At 38.2% G+C, this 25,231-nt stretch overlaps 1 protein-coding gene across 1 annotated transcript; it reads left to right on the top strand.

The window, feature by feature from the left end:
* Positions 1-62: 62 nt before the first annotated feature.
* DIS3 (DIS3 homolog, exosome endoribonuclease and 3'-5' exoribonuclease) lies at positions 63-21,534 on the top strand. The gene is made up of 21 exons (XM_062020503.1): positions 63-419; positions 2,373-2,530; positions 3,268-3,461; positions 3,578-3,651; positions 4,976-5,143; positions 6,171-6,335; positions 7,234-7,347; positions 7,453-7,590; positions 8,591-8,737; positions 9,999-10,115; positions 11,031-11,132; positions 11,763-11,827; positions 11,919-12,003; positions 12,707-12,834; positions 13,273-13,359; positions 14,395-14,551; positions 15,416-15,630; positions 16,787-16,955; positions 17,410-17,568; positions 18,089-18,211; positions 21,253-21,534. The coding sequence occupies exons 1-21, from the start codon at positions 174-176 to the stop codon at positions 21,346-21,348; spliced, it is 2,907 nt and encodes a 968-aa protein (XP_061876487.1). The 5' UTR covers positions 63-173; the 3' UTR covers positions 21,349-21,534.
* The last annotated feature ends 3,697 nt before the right edge of the window (positions 21,535-25,231 follow it).

Below are 25,231 nucleotides of genomic sequence, written 5' to 3'. Positions count from 1 at the left end.
CGGGGTGGGGCTGCGCGACGCCGACGCCATCACCAGGGCGACCGTGGTGCCGCTGCTTCCCGTTTCCCGCGCTCTGCCGCGCGGCGCCATGGGAGGTGGAGCCTTCTCTCTGGCGCGGCGCGTGCCGGGAAGCGGCGGGGCGGCCGGGCCGGGGCCGAGCCGGGGCGCGCGCCATGCTGACCTCGCGCACGTTCCTGAAGCGCACGCGGGCGGGCGCCGTGGTGAAGGTGGTGCGCGAGCATTACCTGCGCGATGACATCTCCTGCGGCGCCGCCGCCTGCCGCCTCTGCGACCCTCGCCACGCCGGGCCCGCGCCCGGCCACAGCCTCGGCCTGGAGGCGCAGCCCAGCGGCGCCGCCAGCAGTCTCTGCCCCACGCCGCACTACCTCCTGCCCGACACCAACCTTCTCTTGCACCAGGTAAGCGGCCCCCGGTCGCGGCGGGCGCCGCAGGCTCCCGCTGGGCCCGGCCGTGCTCCTCGCGGAGGCTCAAGCCGGCCTCGTTTAAATCCGCGCCCCTCAGGTGGGGAGTTTCGGGAGAGGCGCATGTAGCGGTGCACTGTCGCGTGGGGGACATGGACTTGTTGCTTGTGGCTGCTTGATTCTTGGGTGGGCAGCCCTTTCTTTCCCTGACGGCTACTGAGGAGGCCTTCAGCATCATCCACTCCGGCCTGGTTTTGGCCCATATTCCCATGTCAGCCCGTATTCTGGTTTTATGTATTGCTGCCTAAACGGGTAGGATTAAAGGACAGCACTTTTGTTTGACTGTTTGCTTGTTGCGGTCCGATACGAATGTGAAAAGTCAGGTAAAGAGAGTGAATAGACTGTGAAACAGCCATCGGGATCTTCAGGGTGGTCACTGAACTTCATATGCCGTGATGTTGATTTCATGCAATGAATAGAGGCTGCAAAATCTTCCCATATACAACTCCAGAAGCGTGGGATAAACTTTATTTAGCAACGCGTCACTCGTAATGCAAAGGTTTGAGTCTGGGCAGTGAAGACAGCAGAGTTCCAGGCAGGGAGACTGTGAATTTCCAAGCTCGATGTTTGGTTTTTATTTTTTTTTAAATTTACTTTATTTCTTTTTAATGTATCAGTAGAAAATAGAGTAGCCCCCTGCAGACAGGGGAGCCTGAAGTAATTCATGAATCCTAGCATGAATTACTCTAGAGAGGGACACAACAGACATATTTTAGAAGTTATCACAAAACTTACAAGTAAGGATTTTGTTTCCCCGATGGCTAATCAAGGGATGTTTTCAGCCTGTTACCCATGGGCTTTTTCACATCTGTTGGCAAAGTTTGTATGTGCATGCTATAGAGCACTCTGAAAATGTGCCAGGGTACGCTGCTGTGAACTGGAACAGCAGGGATTAGGAGCTCTTGGTAACGTTAGGAAAAGGTTTTACCTAGCAACTCAAACAGGATTTCAAGAGTGATACTTGCCCTTGTAATTCAGCTTGTATATAGAATAATACTGGAATATAATAACATCTCTGTGAACATGGATCTAAATATTTTAGGTTATCTCAACATCAGGTGCAGGGAAGCTTGGTCTGGCATGGCTTTTAATTCTTCTAGCCATACCCGCTATAGCCTTATTGCTCTCTCATCTTGGAGATGGCACAGTTCCTTGCCACAAGCTTTGTAAATAAAGCTCACATCTGTTTCTCCTGACGTGGGACATAAATTTTCAGTGTATGTTTCTCTCTTGAACCTTTCTCTTTTTGCAGAAACAAATTCTTCAAAAAGATTCAGCCTCTGAAAAGTTGAACAGCAGCTAAAAGAATTGTAGTTGATTTGAATGTGCCCAAATTAAAATCGCAGTGCAACAATGGGATTGGTTTTTGAGGACTTAAGCCTACGCATGCACAGGCATATACATTTTAGCTGTTTAGCAGTAGTCAGATAATATTTTACAGTTTGCATTGCTTACAAAGACATATGCCAGACAACATTTTAGGTATGTTATTGTCAGATTGTGCATAGATGTGTATAATTTCCAAAGATTCTAACTGACAAGAGCCCACTGTATGAAAACAAAATTTCCAGCGTGCACTTGGCCTTGAATTTGATTGGAGTTCTGTATGTGTGGGGGCTGAATTTGATGAAAATCAGAATAAGTCCTTTTCTCCACTTCAGCAAAATTCAGGTGACAAAGAGGCTAGAAAATCTTATTTGAACTTTTTGTCCATGAGCAAGAGGGAGCAGCTTAATGTACCGTTCAGTTTTCTGGCAGTGAGAGGAAAAAGACAGTAGTAGTATTGTCATTATTCATGTCAGCTTTTTACATATTAACCAAACAAATATTTAAAGTTCTTTTATTGAATTTTATTTAACAACTTTGATTCATTTCCGTTTTATTCCTCAGATTGACATACTTGAAGATCCTGTTATCAAGAATGTCATTGTGCTACAGACAGTTTTACAAGAAGTCAGGAATCGGAGCGCACCAGTGTACAAGCGAATTAGGGACGTGATTCAAAACCCTGAAAAACATTTCTATTCTTTCACCAATGAACATCATAGGTAAGGTATGGAATAAGGTATAACAAACTTACACTGATGTCCAGTAAAAGAAACTGCGAAACGGAACTGGAACATGTGAACTGGGTTAAAAAATTAGACTGTGTGCGTAGAACTGTAAACTTCTATTGGGAAAAAATTGCCTGTTTCAGGAGCTTTTCTGGATTATATTTACTAATAGAATAATTAATATAAGCATATTATGAAAAGGTGATTAGAATATTAAATAGCATTTACAGACTAGACTGTTAACTTGACTATAGTGATGGAATGGAATACTGATTTTTCATTTTAGTTTCCTTGTAAACATGCTTTATTAATATTGCCAGCTCAGTCTCCAGCAGAATTCAAAAACCTGTTAGTCAGTGACAGAAAGCTCTAAGAAATTAAGATAGAATTAATTTGCCTTTATATCTACTCACAAGTAGTTTCCAATACTGCAGTATCATAGTTCTAGGATTACTGAATCTATAGTTCTAACGTCTTGAATGTAGTCCTCTTCAGTTGACTGTGGGAAAGTTGTATTAGCAATTCACACTTCCTTCCTATTTTTCTTTATTTTTCTGTCTCCTGACCTTTCGGTGGCGACCTGCAGTCTCACAGGTGCTATAAAAGTTGGTACAACAATGATTCTTTTAGCCTTATAGTCTTGATCTTGTTTGTATGAAAAATTCTTGTAAGTGTGGATAGATGTTGGGATTTGTTTTGTTTCCTTCCTTTTTTTTTTTAAATTTATTTAGAGAAACATACATAGAGCAACAGAAAGGAGAAACTTCTAATGACCGCAATGACAGGGCCATTCGGGTAGCAGTGAAATGGTACAATGAACACTTGAAGAAAATAGAGGATGGGGAGAAGATTCAAGTTATCTTTTTAACAAATGACAGAACTAATAAGGAGAAAGCTCTAGAGGAAGGGATAACTGCTTACACATGTAAGTGAAGTAGCATGCATGTTTAATTTATTGCTCAGATAAACAGTCTCTGAAGTCTTTTCAGACCTAAATCCCATACATCTCTTGCATAAATATTTATGTGTGTGCTTTTGTAGGTGAGGAGTATATAAAAAGCTTGATAGCTAATCCTGATCTTGTAGATCGTCTTGCTTGTGTATCTGATGAAGGGGTATGTTTTTATTTTCTTTTTATAAAGTAATATAAAAGTAATAGTATATAAAGTCTATAAAGTAATATAAAGTAATATTTATTTTTATAAAGTCTGGCCTGGACATGTTCCTATGTGACCTGATCTGGGTGACCCTGCTTCTTCAGAGGGGTTGGAGTACATGATCTCTAAAGGTCCCTTCCAACCCCTACCATTCTATGATACTAATGAATTACAAATGGTTTGCAATATATTCTTGGACATTGGATGTCAAGCTGCTAGCACCAGTTTAGAATATGAGGACTTTATGACTATTTTGGCAATATAATTTTTTGACAACTGAAAAGGCAAAAAGAAGTACTGCAGCTTTTTTTACTGCTGCTTACATGCCTATTAGTAGGTATCTGGTTGGTTGTAAAAAGACAGTTGATTTAGGTAACTGATGTGAAGATGAGAATAAAAACAGTATGTCAAAGAAAGTATATAAATATTAGAAATAGTGGAAACAAAATGAAAACTACAAAAGTGTGTATTGCAAACCATTTAGATCTTTGTTTTCTGTCTTTATTCAAAAGTCTATGTGAACTTGTTGATAAAAAACATTTTCTTTCAAAAGCTCTGATTTTTGTGGTCACTTGAATAGACATGAGTGCAGGCTGCAGCTCAAAAGATGAGCCACATCTTCTGTTTCTTTGGGCTTTGTGTTTATCAGAATCAGGACTTACATCAGTCTGATATGAAAGTATAGCTGAAAACTAACACCACCGAAAAATGCGAAAGGTGATTTCATCAGAGTTAATTCTGATAGATTGGAAGCAGGACACGCAAGAATGGGAAGAAAGTGGAGGGCTCAGCTGATCTTCACAGTGGTTAGCTGTAACTCATTCAGCTTTAAGCAGTTGTTTGACAGCTCCCAAGTTTAGTCACGGTAATGTGTTTTCATAATGTTTCATAAATCTTGCCATGTGTTCTTACTCAGTGTGCTATACTCTTTATTATGTAGCACTATGCTAATATTTTCTTCACTAGTTATGTGTTTAGTCAGTATATCCAAATCAACCCAAAAGCATGTCACTTGTGCTGTGCCTTTTTAAGTAAGGCAAACAGATAAAAAAAAAAGGAGGCATTTCTAGAATGTCAGTGTTTCTATGTTCTTTCTACTTTTTATGCTTCATTGGGAAAACAACTGCAGAACAGTAGTTTTTAATTATTGTGTATATTCGTACCTACAGGTAGTTACAGTTTTAGTTTGTTAGCTTGAGTGTCATGTTCTCAAGCTTGGTTTTGGAATAATCATGAATACCAAAGACTGAAAATTTTCTCTTTTCTTTTTCCTCCCTTGAAGAAAGAAATAGAAAGTGGAAAAATAATTTTCCCAGAACATGTTCCTCTTAGCAAATTGCAGCAAGGAATAAAATCTGGTATATACCTCCAAGGGACTTACAGGGCAAGCAGAGATAATTATCTTGAAGCTACTGTTTGGGTTCATGGAGATACTGAAGAAAACAAAGAGGTGAGTTTTTCATTTTATTTTCATGCTGTGAAATTTAACTAGCCCCAGTAGTGATTCAAAATGTAATTGTTTCATGGCAACATATGTTATAATGGAGTATTAAAAGATTTTTTTCTCTTCTGTGGGGTTTTATTCTGATTTTTTTCTTTGTTTTTGTTTATTTGTATGGATATGGACTATTGAAATACTGTTTTTTTTGAAAAGGAAATAATGTGTTAATAATGATACTTTGTTCATCAACAAAGTATATTGTAAAAATAGAGCCAAATTTTAGTTGTTAATAATTTTTCAATTGGCCTGATATGACTTCTTTTTAATTAGTTTGACATATATGGTGAAAACAGAGATACAAGTTTTCCCTGTTATTTTCATGCCTGATGATGTGTAGATGGGCTATTTCTCTCCAATCAGTTAACTTACCTGTCTGCCTACAGGATTCTCTGTTGGTACAGTTGTACAAATGCTGTTTCTTCCTTCCTCCCTATTGGTGGTGGCAGCTAGAGATGCTTTTCTGGCTATCCATTTCTTTTATTCCTATTTCCCAGTAGTGTATGTGGAGTCTCATTAGCCTGCAAAAATAGGAGGATTGTTTGATTTAGAAAAAAAAAAAAAAAAAAGGAGAGGAAAGCATCACAAAGATGTGCAATGGTAGGACAAGGGGCAATGGGTATAAACTAGAACACAAGAGATTCCAAGGAAACACAAGGAAGAATTTCTTCACTGTGAGGGTGAGGGAGCGCTGGAACAGGCTGCCCAGATGAGTTGTTGAATCTCCTCTGACGACATTCAAAACCCACCTGGACAAGTTTGTCTGTGACCTACTCTAGGTGGTCCTGCTCTGATAGGGAGGTTGGATTACATATCTTTCAAGGTCCCCTCCAACCATTAAGGTTCTCCGATTTTGTGATTTTTTATGTGCAAAGCCTCTTACTTATGTATAGTCTTCTATTATACTGTTTTGATTTGAGTCTTCTGTTTCTGTCATCATGAATATTTGAGTTTTCATCTTGTTTTCTAAAAAATCCAGATAATTATACAGGGACTGAAACATATAAACCGAGCAGTTCATGAAGATATTGTAGCTGTGGAGCTGCTGGCAAAAGATGAATGGGTGGCACCATCTTCAGTGGTCTTGCAAGATGATGGGCAGAATGAAGATGACATTGAAAATGAGGAAGAGAAAGAAAACATTGTATGAAATATATAATTTTTTACTTCTTATATTGAGAGAGCTGAAATCCACAGTACCCTGGCAGTGATAGGTTTTAGATTTATACATCCTCTTTGTACTAGTGCAAATATGGGATTTTATAACTTAAATGTAGTCCTACAGTTGTGTTAAATATGCAATTATGCATAAAATTGATACTTTTGAAGTAATCCCAATCAGAAATCCTCACATCACTTTGTTTAATTTAACAAACCCAAAACTTACTGAGTGGTAGTCATTTAATAATGTAAAACTATGTATTGATGTGCAGATTAGTATTTGCTACAATAGGAGCAGATGTATTGTGCCAACAGTCAGCTTTCACAGGCAACACACACATTTGGAGCCACCTGTAAATTACTCTTTAGCTTCTTGCAGTAGTTCTGCTTAATTTGTGCACAGCGCACAGATGTCTACCCTGCCAAACAAATACTGCTTTGCTTTAAAACCAACATTTTCCCATTGAATTCTGTGGGAATGATTTTTAGTTATTGTGTTTAAAATTACTACAGAATTTTCAGGCGATGTGAAAGGGCTCTTAAAATAGTAAGTTGTAAAAGAAAATGGAGATAGTTGTGGAGTAAGCAGAGACAGTGGGACAAGACAGCATTTCTCCACAGTCTTTTTCTACTGTTCTTTGTTTTTCCTAAAATGGTGTCCATTAAGAAAGCAAAACCAACAAATAAATAAAGTAGTTGCGTCACATAGTAAAAATATTAGAAGTCATGCAGAGCACAGGGAGGCAGAATTCTGTTTGTGACATAAATGAATTTATCGTACTATAGTGATACATAAGATGTTAAACACCAAGGTTTGAGCTCTGTGCTGTAGTCAGGAGTTCAGAAGGTTTTGTGTTTTTAACCCCTGTGTGTTCTACCAGCTGAAGACCTCTGCTGACAAGGACATGCTGAGGCCTACAGGAAAAGTAGTAGGCATAATAAAACGAAACTGGCGACCGTTTTGTGGCATGCTTTCCAAGTCACAGATCAAAGAGGTAAGGAATCAATCTAGTTATTAAGGGTTTTCTTCACTTTCCTCCTTTCCCTTCTTCCCTCTTTTTCATTGTAAAATATTTGTTCCTTTTTCTGGCTGCTAATAGGCAAGACGTCATTTGTTTACCCCAGCTGATCGTAGAATTCCTCGCATTCGAATAGAAACGAGACAAGCAGATACATTGGAAGGACAAAGAATAGTTGTTGCTATTGATGGCTGGCCCAGGAACTCCAGGTATCCTAATGTAAGTTTAAGGGTTCTCTTCTGAATTTTTATCTATCTGATTTTTAGGTAAGATGCTTATCTGCAACACTGAGTAACTGAAAGTGTTGACATTTGATGGTGCAAATTAAGGAAGTTGCTAAATTATCTAGTTCACTCTTGCCCCCTCAAACCAGGCATGGGTTGCAATACTTAAAAAGCATACTCCAGGTTCTGTGGTGAGCATACATTAACTAAGGTGCTTTATTTAGACTAACCAGGGATCACCTTCAGTCTGGCTTCCTAGGAATGTAAACTATTCACTGTGACTTCGTTCATCCGCATGCTGATTAATTTCCTGGCAAGCCAGTTCTAAATACATTGGCCACATTCAATCAGATTGCCAATGCAGCTGAGTTACAGGTAATTAAGTTCTTCAAAGTGCTTTGTAAATAAAGCAGAAATAAGAGAAATTGAAGACCCCAGCTTCAGTTTGTGTTGAATATTAACTAGGTTTTGAAGAGGCTTCTGACGGCTTGTGTAGGAATGCATAAATGACCGGGCACGCAGGAGTCCCATGCAACTTCTGATCAATGAAGGAAACTTGGAATATATGGAAGGAGCATTAAGACAAAGACACTATTATAGCAGAGGATGAGAGATGAGAGGAAGTAGAGTTGATGTGGTATTAGAGTGGGATGTGTGCCACAGCATGAACCCATAGAGAAATGAGACCTTATTAGTTCCACTGCTTATGCAGCAATGTGTTTTCTTTGCTGTGAAACTGAATTACTATGTTCATAACTTTTGCCATCTTAGCTATGAAGAATTTAGTGCCATTCTAGGAAAAGAATTCAAACTTAATTACGTTTTTGAAATGAAATTTCTCTCTTAAAGATGGGAAAGTTAACAGAAGAAAATGATTGGTTGTTCTGTATAGTTTAATATACTTACAACTTATACAATAATGGTCTCAAATATTTTTGAACAAAGAATATTAGTGGATTGCATATATATTTATATGTATATATATTGTTTCTCAGGGTCATTTTGTAAAGAACTTGGGAAGTGCTGGAGATAAAGAAACTGAGACTGAAGTTCTTCTGCTTGAACATGATGTTCCTCATCAGCCTTTTTCTCAGTCTGTCCTTAGTTTTCTACCAAAAATGCCATGGAGCATTACAGAACAGGTAATAATTTTTAAGTTGTTGTAATTATTGCTGTGCCTTCTCCTTCAAGTAATACATGACTTTTTTGATATCCCAGTGCATCAGAAATAGAGGAGAAACGTTGTCCAAAACGATTTTGTCAACTTTCAATTGGATATCGTGTGAAAACAAGGCCTGTGCAAGTTTTTGGGTTTTGGCTAAAACTCTGTATTTTGGAGACAAACATTTTAAAAAACATATTACAGGTTTCTTTAAAAAAAAAAACCCAATATATATACACATATATATACACACACATATATAAAAGGTTTCTTGCAAAGAGGAGAGGCTACAAATAACTGTAATATCATTTTTAAGATTTTTTTTGATCTTGCTAAATGTCTTTTTAACTAAATTTGGCAGCCTTTGTCATAGATAAAATAATCTGAGGACAGGAGACTTGAGTATACTCCTGCTGTAATCTAGTAAAGTGATTAGAGAAAAAGAAATGGTTCTTTGCAGAACTGCTTGTTTTAAATGGTGTAAGCAAAGTTCACGTCCTCCCCAGTGGCTTCAACATGGGAAATGGTTGATTTACAATGCATGAAAAAATGTCATCAGGAAACTATTGGATCGTTATTTGATTTTGGTTTGGTTTGGGCTGGGCTGAGATATTTTGTTGTGCATTTTGTGTATTTGAATTTGTTTGAGATGGACTATTTCTATTATAATTTCTTACCTATTGATAGTTTTTTGGAATATGGAAACTGATGGAGGGATCTCTGTGTAAATTAGCTCTCAAAAAATCAGTTGTCTATTCTAAGATATCTATCTGAGATCTTTTTGTAGCCATCATACAAAAGTAGACACTTGCAAAATCTGCAGTTCCTTTCAACTATCTAGACATCTAAGCCATAGAAAACTAGAGTTAGTTGGGAACAGTCATATCCTAAACAAATTGTCCAGCTGCACATCAGCCAGAATTTTACTTAAAAAAAATCTTGATTTCCTCATCCTCCTAATTCTAAGATGATTAAAAGACTGTGGCTGTATTCTGTTTGCTGTTGAAAAAAAAAAGAAAAAGTTCAATACTTAATCATCTTTTGTCTTAATTTTTTCTGTCAGAGTAATTTCTTCATATCTGGTTTGATCTTATAAATAAATATGACTGCAGATCTTGCCCTGAAAATACTTAGTCACTTTAGAAGATCTTATGCAAAGTGCCTTTCTCAAGTGATCACTTTTACTTTGATATGGAAGGTGTTCTTGAAAGCAGCTATTTTGGTTTTTTTTTTAATTTCAGGATATGATATACAGGGAGGACTTAAGGCATCTGTCTGTCTGTAGCGTTGATCCTCCAGGCTGTACAGATATTGATGATGCATTACACTGTAGAGAAGTTGAAAATGGAAATCTAGAGGTATTGTCTCTTCGATGGTTTGTGGGTTTGTGTTTGTTTGGGTTTTTGTTTGGTTTTTTTTCCCTTTAGTTATGCTAGTCATTTATTTATTTATTTACTTCTTCCTTTATTTTGCAAACAGTGAGGTAGTGAACATGAGCAAAGGTCTAGATGTATTGTAAAAGAAACTAATAGTGTTTGCACAACTATGAGACTAACAAAGAAAGGGAGTTGATTTCCTTTACATCAGTGTCAGATGCTTTCTGCTCATTTGGCCTGGGAAATCAACACAATGTATTTGCTGCTTTCGCTAGGTATAAACATGAATGTCTACTGCTAGGATGAGAAATGATCAGTAGAAAAAGTGAAGCTGCTGCCATAATGCCTAAGGCATGATTGTTTTATTTAAGACTTTTAGAAAGGCATGAAAAAGCTTCAGGCATAACACCAGCTCTCTAATCTGTTATATTTGATTTAGTTAGGTTTTCTTTTTTACAGATTTGTAACTGTAATAGCAGGGTGTGCCCAAATGGAAAGTGTAGCAAACAGGAAAGCAAAAACAAATTCAGAGCGAGCTTTTATGAAAATGAAAGGGGATTGGACTAGATGATCTCTAAAGGTCCCTTCCAACCCTGCCATTCTATGATTCTATGAATGAAGTTTTGTGAGTCTGCAGGCAAGAAAATTTGCATTGGTAATGAATATAACTTTGCACTAACTAGACCCATGCCCTTATTTTGTATAATTGCTGCAACTATTCATATTTTTATTACCAGTATAATAGGTTTGAACTATTTCCATTACTAAATGTAAGAGCTGCTGAAGGGAACAGGGAATGTGTAAATTAGCTTGTAAATAAAAACTTGAGATCAAGTTTCTTCCATGTTGAGAACGATTTCTGTTTGCTAAGGTCATAACATGGTGCTTGCTTTTTAGGTTGGTGTACATATTGCAGACGTCAGTCATTTTATTCGCCCGGGAACTGCTTTGGATGAGGAGTCAGTAAAAAGAGGAACAACAGTATATCTGTGTGAAAAAGTAATTATTTTCTATAGCATTTTGTTCAGTTAATCAGTTGGATTTGTATTGCTTTCCTCTTTTAATTCCTGCGAGTAGAGCCATTATCTCTTATCTCTAAACTAAGGAAAAGAATAGGCTGCTTTAGGCTGCACTTAATTTTCCTAAGACTATCAAATTGAAGGTGCTTTCTGTCATTCAGTCTGCACAGCAAGAGAGGAAGATTTTTTTCTTTTAAAATCCATTACCAGAGAATGTTTAAAACATGAATTGAACATAGTTCTGAAACTGGGGGACTGTTTTAATACCGATATGAAATTGGCAGGAACGACCTGGTTTTGCATTTTCCATGTTTTTTTTTCTTGAAATACCTAAATCTCTATTGTTGTCTATGATTTGTATTTATTGCAAAGCTATGCTTAGTCCTGCTTGTTTTATTTTTTACAAACCATGATTTCTTTTCAGAAATAACGTGCTAAAAACCTAATAATGAAAATGGGTCTTGGAATGAATTTCTGCTGAAGCGGCTTACTCTTCTTTCAGAAATCTGTCAAAAAAAAGTTGTTATTCCCAAGCTTTTAGTATATTAAAAAGCAGGAAATGAAAATACATACTTAAAACTAGCCATGATTTTTATTTTTTACTTTGCAGAGGATTGATATGGTTCCAGAGTTACTTAGTTCCAATTTATGCTCCCTGAGATCAAATGTGGACAGGTATATGTTTACGATCCATACCCTGATCCTGACAAGAAACTCTTGATGTTTATATATGTGGATTTTAACAAATTTTGCTCCCTTCTCTTAGGCTTGCATTTTCCTGTATATGGGAGATGAACCATAAGGCTGAAATTCTAAAAACCAGATTTACCAAGAGTATTATTAATTCTAAGGTTAGTCATGTAAATATTACTATACTTCTGAAAAAAAATATGGAGACCTTTCTATAAGGAGAATGATCAACAGACTTGGTAATGAAGTTTTGTTTCTGTTCCCTGATTTATATTTTCTTAGAATTAGAAAGTGATGCTTAAATCCTAAAATTAAAACACGTGTTCTACCCTACTCTTTTAAATCTCTAAGGCTGCAATATTTTTTGTGTGGTTACTTTGTTAGGATATTTTATTTTAAAAGTATAAATGTAATGGACAAATACATTTGACATGATTTGTCTATACCAGCTGGTCATAATTTTTAGTTAGATTCAGTGGACCCTTTAGGTGTCTAATACATTTCTGAATATTAGACCTCTAATGTATGAAGTATATCTGTGATCAGTGTGAAAGGAAAACCCAGACAACATTGTGTCTGCTATTTCATTATTCTTTGAAAATAACACAGGTTTAGATGTTGAATGTAAAGCATTTGTGATTGTAACCATCTTTGACAGGAAACTGCAGTTTCTGCAAGACAGAACTTCGTTTTTCTTTTCAGTATTCAGTTATACAGCATGAAGACCCGCCTGGTCACATTCTTGTGTGACCTGAACTAGGCTGACCTGCTTCTGCACAGGGTTTGGACTAGATGATCTCTAAAGGTCCCTACCATTCTGTGATTCTATGATGCCTTTCTTGTTTTGTTTTTGACCCCTTCAAGGCTTCTCTTACATATGCAGAAGCACAGATGAGAATTGATTCAGCAGCTATGAATGATGAGATTACCACAAGTCTACGTGGACTAAACAAATTGGCAAAAATTCTTAAGAAGAAAAGAATTGATAATGGGTAAACCATGCAGTGTCCTTGTTACCTGTTTTCCCCTGCTTTTTAATGTCTATTTTTTGCTGTCATACTGTATCCTGCTCTCCTCTGTGTCCATATTTCCAATGAAAATATTTTGAAAGACAAGTATTTTGCCATTTTGATTTACAAAAAAAAAATATTAACCTGGGATATTAACTTTTCCTTCACAAGGTTAATTGATATGGATCTCTTGCAGTCATTATAAAAACACAACCAGAGGAGTAGCATTTAAAATTTTAGGAGCTACTTGTAGTGTGCCAACATTGTAATTTTTGCTAACTTGAACATTAATGCCACAATTTTAATTTCTGATAATTTAAATTACAGTTTCGTGATAAATGCAGATGTTGTGTAGAGGCTTGCAACTCATCTGCTGTGTTTGTTTTACTGTAATTCATTAATACACCTGCTGTCTTCCAGAGCATTGACACTTTCCTCACCAGAAGTTCGCTTCCACATGGACAGTGAAACTCACGATCCTATTGATTTGCAGACTAAGGAGCTCAAGTATGAGTTTTATTTTCGTCAAATGGTTAATTTAGGGCAAGGATGGGATTAAATACTTACCTAAGTGGCAACAGTTAGTTAATTGTGTATGAAGTTCCTGTAGTAGTGCAGGACAGTCATAGTATTATAGAATGATTTGGGTTTGGAAGGGACTTTTAAAGATCATCTAGTCCAAAGCTCCCTGCAAGGGGCAGGGACACCTTCCACTAGACCAGGTTGCTTAAAACCCCAACCAGACTGGTCCTGAACACTTCCAAGCACGGGGCATTCACTCTCAGGGATGGGGATCAGCTCTCTGGTCAAGCTGATCCTAGAAAAGACAATTCCTTTTACTGCACTATTTTTTGAAGCAAGTTTTGAACTGTATGGTTCATGGATGAACTTAAGTCTTTATTACTCATTTAGTGGAGCACTAAAGCCTCAACTGTCTGCATCCCACTGGCTTCTCTGTGATGCTCTTCTCTGTTAATACCAGAGAAAGCAGAAGTTGGGAGTTATGGATTACTAAAACCTTAAGAGCAACAGAGCAGTTGTATAGTTACTTGTACTGAGGAGTTGCAGAAATGGAGCTACTCATGTAGTTTGTGAAGATAGATGCTTTCTTATACTGCTACTTAGTTTCTGTGCCAAAATCTCCCCTTAGTTATGTATACTATCATGACTTTATGGTGTGCACCGTGGCACTTTCAGACTTTATATGCACAATATTTGAACAATAGTACTCTTAGTAAGAAATTAAGAGGCTTATCTGTTGGTCTTTTGGGGCATTTTAAAGAACATTTTCTATAAAATAAGCTGTTGCATTAGAATGTGTTAGCTTATTTCTTCTAACTGTATTTGAAACCTAATAAATACTATGTTTTTAGTCTTAAGAATGCTTCCCTAATTGTATAAATGTTCCAACTCACTAATTAATGCTGTATTATATTAGAATGTTAGAATGTTAGAATGGTGGGGTGTTTCTTCATTAGGTGCTCAAAGTAACGTATGTAATTTAATACTTTTCTAACAACATGAAATATTTTATGTTGATAGAGAAACGAATTCCATGGTTGAAGAGTTCATGTTGCTTGCCAACATCTCTGTAGCACAAAAAATTTACGATGAGTTCCCGGAGTTTGCCTTACTCAGGAAACACCCAGCTCCTCCCCCATCCAACTACGACATCCTCGTGAAGGCCGCAAAGTCCAAGGCAAGTTTTCACCATGCTAGTTAGTGAATTGATGGTAAAAAGCTGTATTTTCCCTCTGGTGGGCTACTTACCCAAGAATAAGGGCTGGAAAGTGTATTTGCTACACTTTGAAATTGCTCGTACCAGTAGTAAGATAACTGGAAAGCTAAATTCCTATATGTAGACAAACGTTATTCATATAAACCAAAGTGGCTTTTCACTGCTCTGACACCATGCTCACAATTGGGTATTCGTAGAATCATAGAATGGTAGGGGTTGAAAGGGACCTTTAGAGGTCATCTGGTCCAACTCCGCTGCAGAGGCAGGTCCACTTAGATCAGGTCACATAGGAACGTGTCCAGGCTGGTCTTGAAGACCTCCAAGGAAGGAGACTATATTTTTGTTTCACTTTATTTTAAAAGATGCAGTTATTTTACCATAATGCAGGCAGAGTTTGATCTCTAGATTATACTTTGTTGTCAATAGTGTACGTGCAGGAAAAAAACCGCTCAATGGATCTTGTGAGGAGACTCGTGTGACTAGAAGTTAAAAATGCATTAACAAAATGTCAGAGTGCTAGTTTTACAAATCATTTTTCCAAGTATTAAGTTTAATAATTTTGAGGGGGAAGTACAAGGTCAGTTACTGCTTACATTGGGCTCAGATGAGACTATATATGTGTCAGTTAGGTTTTTTTTGCTTGGGATGGATGTTTTTTGGTTTTGTTTGGTGGGGTTTTTTTTTAATAGGGTAGGTTATTAGGTGTGATCCCTGTGCCAGCTGCTGAGATGAGCATGGATGTAGCTGCTGCATTTCTGCTTATACTCTGTTAATATTTGCTAAAAAATACCTGACGTGTCTTTATTTCTTCTTCCCTCCTTCCAGAATTTGGAAATTAAGACAGATTCAGCAAAGGCTTTAGCTGAATCATTAGACAAAGCTGAGTCTCCAACGTTCCCTTATCTAAATACCCTGTTGCGAATTATGACCACTCGCTGCATGATGCAAGCTGTTTATTTCTGCTCTGGAATGGATAATGACTTCCGTCACTATGGTTTAGCCTCACCTATTTATACCCACTTTACCTCACCTATTAGAAGGTACTTGGATCTTTATGGAAGTTTCAGAGAACAAAAATAAGTGATTTATTTGTGAAGAAATTCTATTTTAAATGGTGGTGGTGTCCACTTAAAACCAATTCTGCTCTAAATTTCAGTTGAAACTGCAGTGGCTTTACATCTGATCTGTCTTCATGTGAGCTCCCAGGTTCACTGTCTGCAGCTCCTAAATTCTAATGAAATTTTTTTAAAATACTCAAAAAACCAAGAGAAATCCATATCTCTGGCATATAAATGCATGTCTGGGAACAGTTAGCATTAAAAAATCAACCAGAGATTGAGACAGTTTGCCCACTCACTTTTCAGGTGGAAGCTGTGTTTAAATTTTGAGGACACTGTATTTTACCTATAAAAACAATACTAGTTTGAAACTTATTACTTTAGCTGTGTTTCATTGTAATGAAATCATCCATCTTGGAAAATAAGGTTGGGTTTTTTAACTTTTAACCAAGAAGTAGCAAAGTTTAGAGGAAAATAATTGTTGTATTTTGCTCCTTAGAAACATTTCAAGTGAAATCTCTTGCAGGTGGATTCAAATTCCTCTGCATTTTTGTGGATAATTTGTGGAGCTTCTGTGAGTCCTAATAGTAAAGTTCAGTTGCTAACAGATATGTTAAAAAGTTCCTGGCTAAATCATAGAATGGTAGGGGTTGGAATGGACCTTGAGAGATCATCTAGTTCAACCCTGAAAAGTTTAAATTCTAGTGAAAGCTAAAGTTCTAGTGAAAGTTGTGTAGCAAGATGCTTTGCAGATCAATGGCACTGAAATACTGTTCTCCAGGAAGTCTGTCTAGTTCATGGGAAAGGGAAGAGACTTCAACTGCCATGGTGAAACTTCATTCTGTAGTCCAAAAAACAAGAATTTGTTGAATATTTACAAGGAAGAAACAATATAGGGTCTATTGGTAACATACAGTAAAGAATTTATCTTAAGAAACAGAAGAACACGTTCTGGCTCTGCAGAACGTGTCTCTGGTCAGCAAAGAGAGTGACCTTGAGTTAACACAGGGAGTTTGCAGCAGACCATCATTATTACAAAGACTTGGTGACCTGTAAGATTCATAAACCCCAAATTATATTTAGAAACTTTTCCTGCAGTATGCTTTGACATGTCATTGTTTAACCTCCATCTCTGCAGGTATGCTGACATCATTGTACACCGACTCCTGGCCGTGGCCATCGGCGCAGACAGCACTTACCCAGAGCTCACAGACAAACACAAACTGGCCGATATGTGCAAGAACCTCAACTACCGCCATAAGATGGCCCAGTACGCGCAGAGGGCGTCTGTTGCATTCCACACACAGGTCAGGGCTTCTGAGGGGTAGAGGAGGGCTGATGCTGGGCACTTCACATCCATCTTAAAGGGAGGGAGGAAGAGAAGATTCTAGGATGGAGTTGTGATTTGTAAAGCAAAGCTCTGCAAGTCTGCAGGCATGATTAAGAATGAGGGCTGCTGCTGCTTTGAGGAAGGGCTTCAGCACTGCACTGCTGGTTCTGAAAAAGTTAGAATAACGTCATCTTCAAGATTCTTTTTGGGTTTTTTTATAAGTAACATGAATACTTAATACTAGAGTAATGCTACAAACAGTTTATGGGATTCTTTTAAATCTGCTTTCAATAGATGGTGTTTAATTATGACTAAGTATAGATTCCTAATTGAATGTCTTGATTTTTTTTAAGCTAGTATATTTGTAACCCAAAGAGGATAGTCTAGTGCCTTTTTTTTTCCCTTATTCATATATTTTACTGTTGTTTCAGCTGTTCTTCAAAAGCAAAGGAGTAGTGAATGAAGATGCATATATATTATTTGTAAGAAAAAATGCAGTTGTGGTTCTGATTCCCAAATATGGGTTAGAAGGAACAGTCTTCTTTGAAGAAAAAGATAAACCAGCACCAAAACTGGATTACAACAATGAGGTATGTTTTATAAGGTTTGCTCATAAATACCTTGATGTTTTGATATGGTGATACTTCGGGCTCCTTCCTGTAAGAGAGAGAAACAGCTGTGTATTGATCAGTAAGTGGTGTAGGTGGTCCTGCTCTGGCATGCGGGTTGGACTAGATGATCTTTTAAAGTCCCTTTCAACCCTTGTGTGATTCTGTAAGTGAGCAGAATAACTAAAATCTGTTCTAGTTGGATATAGAGGGGTAAGAAAGGCTTTTTTAAATGCAAGTTTATTATCTGTTGTAGGAGTGCCACAATGGTCTTTATAAGTCTAAATAAACAGCTTCTGAGAGCAATTGGTTTCTATAATGGATACTTGCTAATATCTAATCATCTGAGTAAATACTGCAGAAAAATGATATACCATGATTATGACACTGAACGTTCAGGACAGTAACTTTTGTTCATTTTTATTGACACAGAAAGTTAGTAACATCCTACAAAAATACTTGTATAAAAATATCAGTATTGATACAAACTTTTAACTTCCAGGTACCTTCACTTACTGTGGAAGACACGACGTTACGTGTCTTCGATAAAGTCAAAGTGAACATTATGTTAGATGCCTCCAACATCCAACATCAGAAAATTCGGATGGTGTTGGTAGAACCAAAGGTAAGGCACAAGATTTGTGATGCATTGAATCATATTGTCCTTCAGTGATCTTTAAAAAAAATCAGCATATGGTAAAGCTGAAATTTAACCCAGAAGAAAGCAAGCCAACATTTAGCAGCAGATTGTAGCAATGGCTTCATAGCTGCTCTTGGTAAAACACAGGCCTGCTTTCACTGGCTGTTGAAAAGCATAAAGGGCTCTAATATTAAATTTCCCTTCTGGGCCCATCAGGGATATTTCCACTGATGGGAGAGATGATGATGTGCTGAATTAATATCTTTTGAATTTCACGGTTCTGTAATCAAATCTCTCCTTTGAAAATCTGCCAGAACTCAGTAGGATCATCTTTTTGCTCCAGTACATTACAGTGTAACTGTGATGGGATGGCTCAGAAGGAATCTCTGTAATTGCCTGTAAATGGGAGTCCTTCCACAATATAAAAATTCTGTCTTGATAATGTTGTAAGAACTGTAATGTCTAATAACTGTGTCCCTGGTCTTAAGACTTCTCGATTCTAGTTTCTTAGTGCATCTGGGATGCTGGGGTTTTCACCTGTCTCACACTTCAGGCCTGCTGAGTATTTTGTATGCCATTGCAAGACTCTGTACTTTCATTAATTCAACATGTGACTTTATGGGTAAGCAGATGGTTGCAGTGATTGAGTATCCATAATCACGGAGTAGAAACAAAACTCAAAATAAACAAGAGGTCTTTTTGTACAGTCAGACACTATTATTGCTTTTTTTCTGAGAAATCATGTTTGCAAACACATGTAAATATTCTGATCTCTGAGCTGTTTTATTAGCTCAAGTTGAAGGCAGTCCTCATGATTTCAAAGAGTGGGAGCAGGTGATGCAGTCTGTGGCAGACAGAAGCCTTGCATCCTGCTGTGCAACCACACACTGAGCTGCCCACTGCTGCTGCTCACCAACTGGTGTCTGTCAGAGCTGCTGCTGTGGGCATAACTCAGGAACTGTGGCAAGGACTCCAGTCCCTGAGGGATACACTTTGCTTGGTGAGAATAGACACAACGTAACACTAATGCAGCATGATTTTTTTCTCTCTCCTTGTACTTACTTCTGTGAAGGTCCTTGCTTTACAACATTGCCAGTACTTTAATTTTAGCTTAGCCCTTGGCACAGGAATGGATTTATTGGTTAATCCAAAACACTTTGTCATCCTAAACATCAACTGCTAATTCTCCTTCTTGGTAAGGAACTAATATAGGAGTAAAATCCACATACAGAGATCATTCCCTTTGTGTCCCCTCCAAGCTTCCATCTATTTACAACTTAAATACTGTCTCACCCAAAGATACACATCTTTGTGTTCAGTAGGCAGTTTTGTTCTCTGAATGTTGAATCGCTTCTTTTCCTGCTTCGCACTTTTGTCTTGAAACATTGAGTTCCACAGCTCACCATGTATGAAAAGGTACAACACTCATTTGTTTCAAGCACGGTGCCCAATGCTGTTAATTGATGACACTATATTTCCTACACTATCAAAAATCATCTATTTATAGTTACCATTCTCATGCCACTCAAGTCTGTGTCCTTCTGTTAGCCACTGTGTTAGCTCCTGATTTTCTGGAAGCTATTTTGTAACTATCTTTGATCCTCTGCATCACCTTTATGTTTTTGTAGTTATGGTAAATGATTTTCTTGAGCTGGGCATGATAGGGAATGTGGGCCAACCGTGGATCTGTATCAGATCACATAGATGCAGTTAGATACACACAGGATTTTCTGTGGTGTATGGTGTCACGTGGGAACACTTTACATTGTCTTTCATTCTGTCTAGTACCGAGAGCACTTTAAAGGTACGAGTTCATCTGCCCCAACAAGAACTAGCTGACAATTCAACACTTGATCTTAGAACTCTTTGATCAATGGTTTCTAGTCCTGGCACTGCTGGCATCTCTCTTACCCAAACTAAAGATGGGCATTTGTAACAGCTTTCTTGGTGTTTGTCTTAATTACCTGTTGTTCACTCACATCTGCTTTAGGCTTTTATCATCAAACTACCCACTGATGGAGGAGCAAGGAAGAAATCCCTGCCTCTCACTTATGGTAGCATTTACCCATTACCATTCACTCATTTACCATGTTATCTCTTCTCACAGCCTCTCTGACACTCCTTAGCATGTCATAATTGTTGGACTCCTAACTAGCTGACCAAAGCCAGAGCCTTCAGCTTGTGTCACTCCAGTACAATTAAATGACTCTTCTACAGGAATATGCTTTCACATAATTGTTAACCTTGGTATTAAAGTCCTAGCAATCAGCTTCCTTACATCAAGCGACTCAAGGGCCCATTACCAACACTGATGGGCCAGTGCAGTTTGCCTGTAGGCTCCAGGGCAGAGGGGAGCACACATCTCTCTGGTCACAGTCCAATTGTGTTATGAACCCTGCTTAAATTTATTTTATCAGAATTTGCTTTGCTCTACTTGACTGCCAGTCGCTTCTGTATTCTCAAAGAAAGCACAGCATGCTTCTTGATGACCTCCTTCCTTAAGCACAAATCATTCTCTGTAAGCACACAGGCTCTTCCCCATCATTATTGTTCCTTGCTTTTAGAAGTCTCTTTATTTATTTCATAAGGTTTTTTCCTTCTTCCAAAGCTCAATGCCTTTCTGCTGTGCAGTGTCCTGAGCATGACGTGGCCTCTGCTCACCAGGAACAGCACTTCAGAAAACACTGCAATGGTGGCTGTTGTAAAAAGCAAAATGAGAATGGTTTGGTGAAGACCTTTTTTCACCTCTCCCATGTGTACCACTGCCTTGTAAGCATGTGCTAAGGCACAGCAAACACAGAAGGTGGCACATGGAACCTAGCGGAGGTGCTGCTGCCACTGCTTTTACCCCAGGGGAGGGTTCTAGCTGTGATTGTTCTATGCTGTAGGTTCTCTTTTAGGTGACCAACACAATTTCTGCATGTTGATAGTGTTTGTAAAAGGTTTGTACAAGTTTTATCAGGATAGCATAAACTAAAAATTGAGTTTCACACATTCTGACTCTGCTCCCTCTTTTCTTACTGCAGATAGGAGGAAGTGATTTAGATCAGCCGGCAGATCTGCCTGCAGAGACAAACAGCAAGAATGAACCAGAGAAAAAGAAAAAGAAAAGACAAAAATAGCTGGGTAGTGAAGTTCAGAGGACATCACACATGAATTGTTTATATTTACATTTCTTTTTATTCCTCTATGGGCAAAATGCTACAAACAGGTCTTGTTTACTTTTAAAGACATTTTAATAATTTGTAAAACCGTTTTTTAAAGAAAAAACTTTTTATGAACGCATGTGTGCAGGAGAACAAGTTTTAAAATCATGTCTTCAGTTTTGTCTTATGTTTGAAAATAAATGCTTCTGCAAAGTGAAGGAAGAGTTGTTGCTTTCTGGGTTTTCACAGCCTTAATGCCATGCACAGGCCTGACAGAAGTCAGTCTCTTCAGGCTTGGATGCATCCTCTTTAGCGCCTCAGCACTGGAGAAAACTAAGTGTGGTTGTTGGCACATCCTAACAGTAACTAAATTTACTCTTGAAAGAATTCCACAGACTTACACTTCCTTCTGGGAAGTGTAAGTTCCTCTTGCCACAGGAGCTGGGTGTAGGTATGCACACAATGGAGAGAGAAACCATACCCTAGAAGTGCCTTAGTCTTTGTCCTAGACCTCAAGGCAATTTAGGTCATTGCTTGGCCTCTGATGGAACTCCCTTATAAAAAGGATGGAAACCTTCAGTGATCATCTGCGTTACACCAGACTCCACAAGTAATATGTTCTGTAGTGCCAAGGGCGGAGCACATTGGAATTAGTAGTTGGAATTCTCAGAAAACTCCATCTTGTGCCTTACATGGATAATTACAGTCAAGCTCCAGCACCTGCCCCTGTGCTCTTAAAGCATGTTTTATGTGCTGTGAAGTCTGAAGTATAATTTTAGCTATGCTCCTACCTTCTGCAGGCCTGACATCACAGGGACCATGAGATACAACTCACCCCCTCCGTGCCTGGGGTAGAGCAGTTTTCATAGAGTGGTTCTGCTGACAATTCCCAGCTCTCACAGCCAAGAGACTGCCATCCCAGACCCTACAGATGTTCTCAGAAATCACTGAAGGCACAGCTCATGAACTTCTATACTAGTCACTTGCTCCCCTGTGGGTTCCTTGGGCTGTCAGGGAGTCACAGTTGATCAATATATGGTTGGCTCTTGGCCATAATTACTTGGCTCTCTGGCTTTTGCCTTTGTAAAGAATTGGATCTGATTTATAAAAGGCACCACAAGGAGACAATGGCCATGTTTAACTGATGGCAACAGAAAAAAACCCCACACGTGAGACATTTGAATCCTGTCACCACTATTCTAAAAGGCTTTGGAGACTTGAACATTGGGTTTCCAGAACCATGTGTAGAGCACTAGGCCTGTTACTCCTACTGCACTTTTAGTTGAGCACCATAATATTACAGTCACTGAAACCACCTTTTAAGTGTAGGTACAAGCACCAAAGCTCAACCAGCTCCTTCCTGTGGACCCAGTACACACATACCTGTGTTACAGGCAGCACTCAAAGATGCTGCGAACTGTAGCTAAAACAACACAACTCAAAACAACCTTGGTGTTAAAGACATGTCTTTATTCTGATTCACTACACAGTTCCAAATTCCACATGTCAAAGGACTCATTAAAACCACGGAACATAATGTAAACAACGACCATTTTGTGCAACGTCTGCCAACCAATGCATTAAAGTACAACCAGAGAAAGAGAGGAAGGAATCAAATGATTTCCACAATAATTTGCACACTAGTTTTCTTCTGAAAAGGTTATACAAATGTAATATAAAATAGGCACATTTTCGTAAAATAAATAATTCCCACCTAATTGAAAGCTATAAAATGGGACAGAATACAGGCAAGGTATTTAGAGGGATCCTTAGTTACTTATTCATCCATTTCTGCTGTGACTTTTCCCTCATCTTTAAGAAAGTACTTCTAGGGGGTGCAACTAAAATATTTCAGTCATTGGGTTTTTAATTTGTGAATACTTTGAAAGCCTCTGATCACTGAACATATTATAAAGGATCAAAAATTTTAATGAAAAATCAAATAGGAATGATACATCTCACACTAAACAGCTCAGAAACAGGTAGTAATTCTGAGTACCCTGCTTCTCATCTTCACCTTTACATTAATAACACTGCTGCTACTATTTTTAGTAATCCACTTGCAAAAATGAATCCTTTGTACAGTCCTGAAATCTGAAATTCGCCCTTTCAATTGATCATTGTTAGAGTTGTCATGAGAAACAGCAAAGACTCAAGGTCATAAATAACTCTGAGACCTTAGATAAGTGATGTCTTGCTTTTGAGCTACATGGCTCATAAGCAAAAGCCAAGAACATTTTGAAGGTCGTAATTGAGAAATGTGTTTTCCAGAAGTCTTGAGTTCATTTTCTAACAAAATTCATTCCCTACAAGTTCTCAATTCCATGTACTTGCAACTGTTTCAAGATCATGAAATAGAGAATTCAGGACGTTAAGTTGCTGTCAGTCCCACATGCATTACAGACATATTGGTTAAATTGCCATGGAAGTAACACCAAATCACGCCTGTCATCTTTGCTGCTTAGAAATGTCAAGTAATTTTTCTTATTTTGGCAACGTGAGAACTAAAACCAAATGATATTTTACTGATGGTATAGAGGTTTCCCCTTTTCTTTTAGACTATTTTCCAGAAAGCCTTCGCCAGTGAATTATTAAAGTATTTCCAGGACTGTCGCATTCATGTAACACTTGCACCCGAGTCTCGGGTCTGACACCTTGCTTTCTAATGCTAAGCAGTTCTGCTCACACCTCCCCTTTGGAGATTCTTTTTAAAAAAAATCTTGTTAGTTTTCTTCAAATTTAGGTCTGCCCAACTGTTTCAGGCTTAGGGTTCCAGCAGCTACTCATCAGCCACTGCCTGTCGCTTTGATACAAGCTTTTCTGTGGGATGGGCAATGAAGTGGGAAGCAGAACTTCTACCCTGTGTCCTGGGACAGGACTTCCTTTGCTATGAAAAGGAGGAAAGACCACTCCCACCTAGAGCATGTACAGGAATGGACTTCTCATTTTGAGGAATCCAACATGGGTGACTTAAGAGCTCCACAAACACAGAGCCCTGGAATCCCACTATTTCCCCTCTCTCTCTACTTCCCCTCTTAGTCACCAGGGCTACAAGAATATCATATGGATTCCCTGCCCCCTCCCCCCCCCCAACTTCACATTTATAAATTCCAGAAAGTTCTTTTAAACAAATCCAGTCAAATTTAACCAAATCTGATTTGATTAGGCAAAGGGAGTTCTGAGCTTCCAGAACTTTCATTCCTTTTTTTCAATGATAGTTTTCTTTAAAGTATCGGAAGTTTGCTGATATTAATACTTTTTGCAGTAAGTGGCGTGCAAAAGTTTATTTCTAAATGTTTACCGGAATATTTTGGCAATTTTTGTAAGCACCATTATAATACTGGGAATTAAACATAAGAGGGAAAGTAAAAGTGTCACAGTTTACTTCAGTAGGAGGAACTGCACTGTTCTCTTGATGCAGAGACCAATTAACCTTATAGCACCTTCTTAATTCCTTCAGAAAGGTTTTGGAGCATCAATTTGGAAACGAGTGGTCTTAGGAGACACTGGTGGGATCAGGTCATCAGCTTCAAGATTAGTACTCACACAATTACTGAAGTAACACTATAATTTACTTCTTAAGTAACTGACAGTACATTTTACTTAAGTATACAGTAAAACTGTCAAGAGTTTTCTGTCAAAGCAAGGAAAAACTGTTCAAAGAATTGCTAAAAGGCTTCTTTTGACATAAAACTTTATTACTAAAATTAAACTTGGCTTTAATTGTGGGAAAGTATGTAATTTCCGTAACCAGAGATGAGTTTTCATACAGCTCTTCACAAGAAAAACAGTAATTTCAAGGACTAGTCTGGTGTTAAAACCAAAGTGCCTGTTTTTAACAGTCTACAACACAAACACA

The sequence above is a fragment of the Colius striatus genome, chromosome 1 (assembly GCF_028858725.1).
Source record: "Colius striatus isolate bColStr4 chromosome 1, bColStr4.1.hap1, whole genome shotgun sequence".
NCBI classification, from domain to species: Eukaryota; Metazoa; Chordata; class Aves; order Coliiformes; family Coliidae; genus Colius; species Colius striatus.
This window is presented reverse-complemented; position numbering and strand designations above follow the sequence as displayed.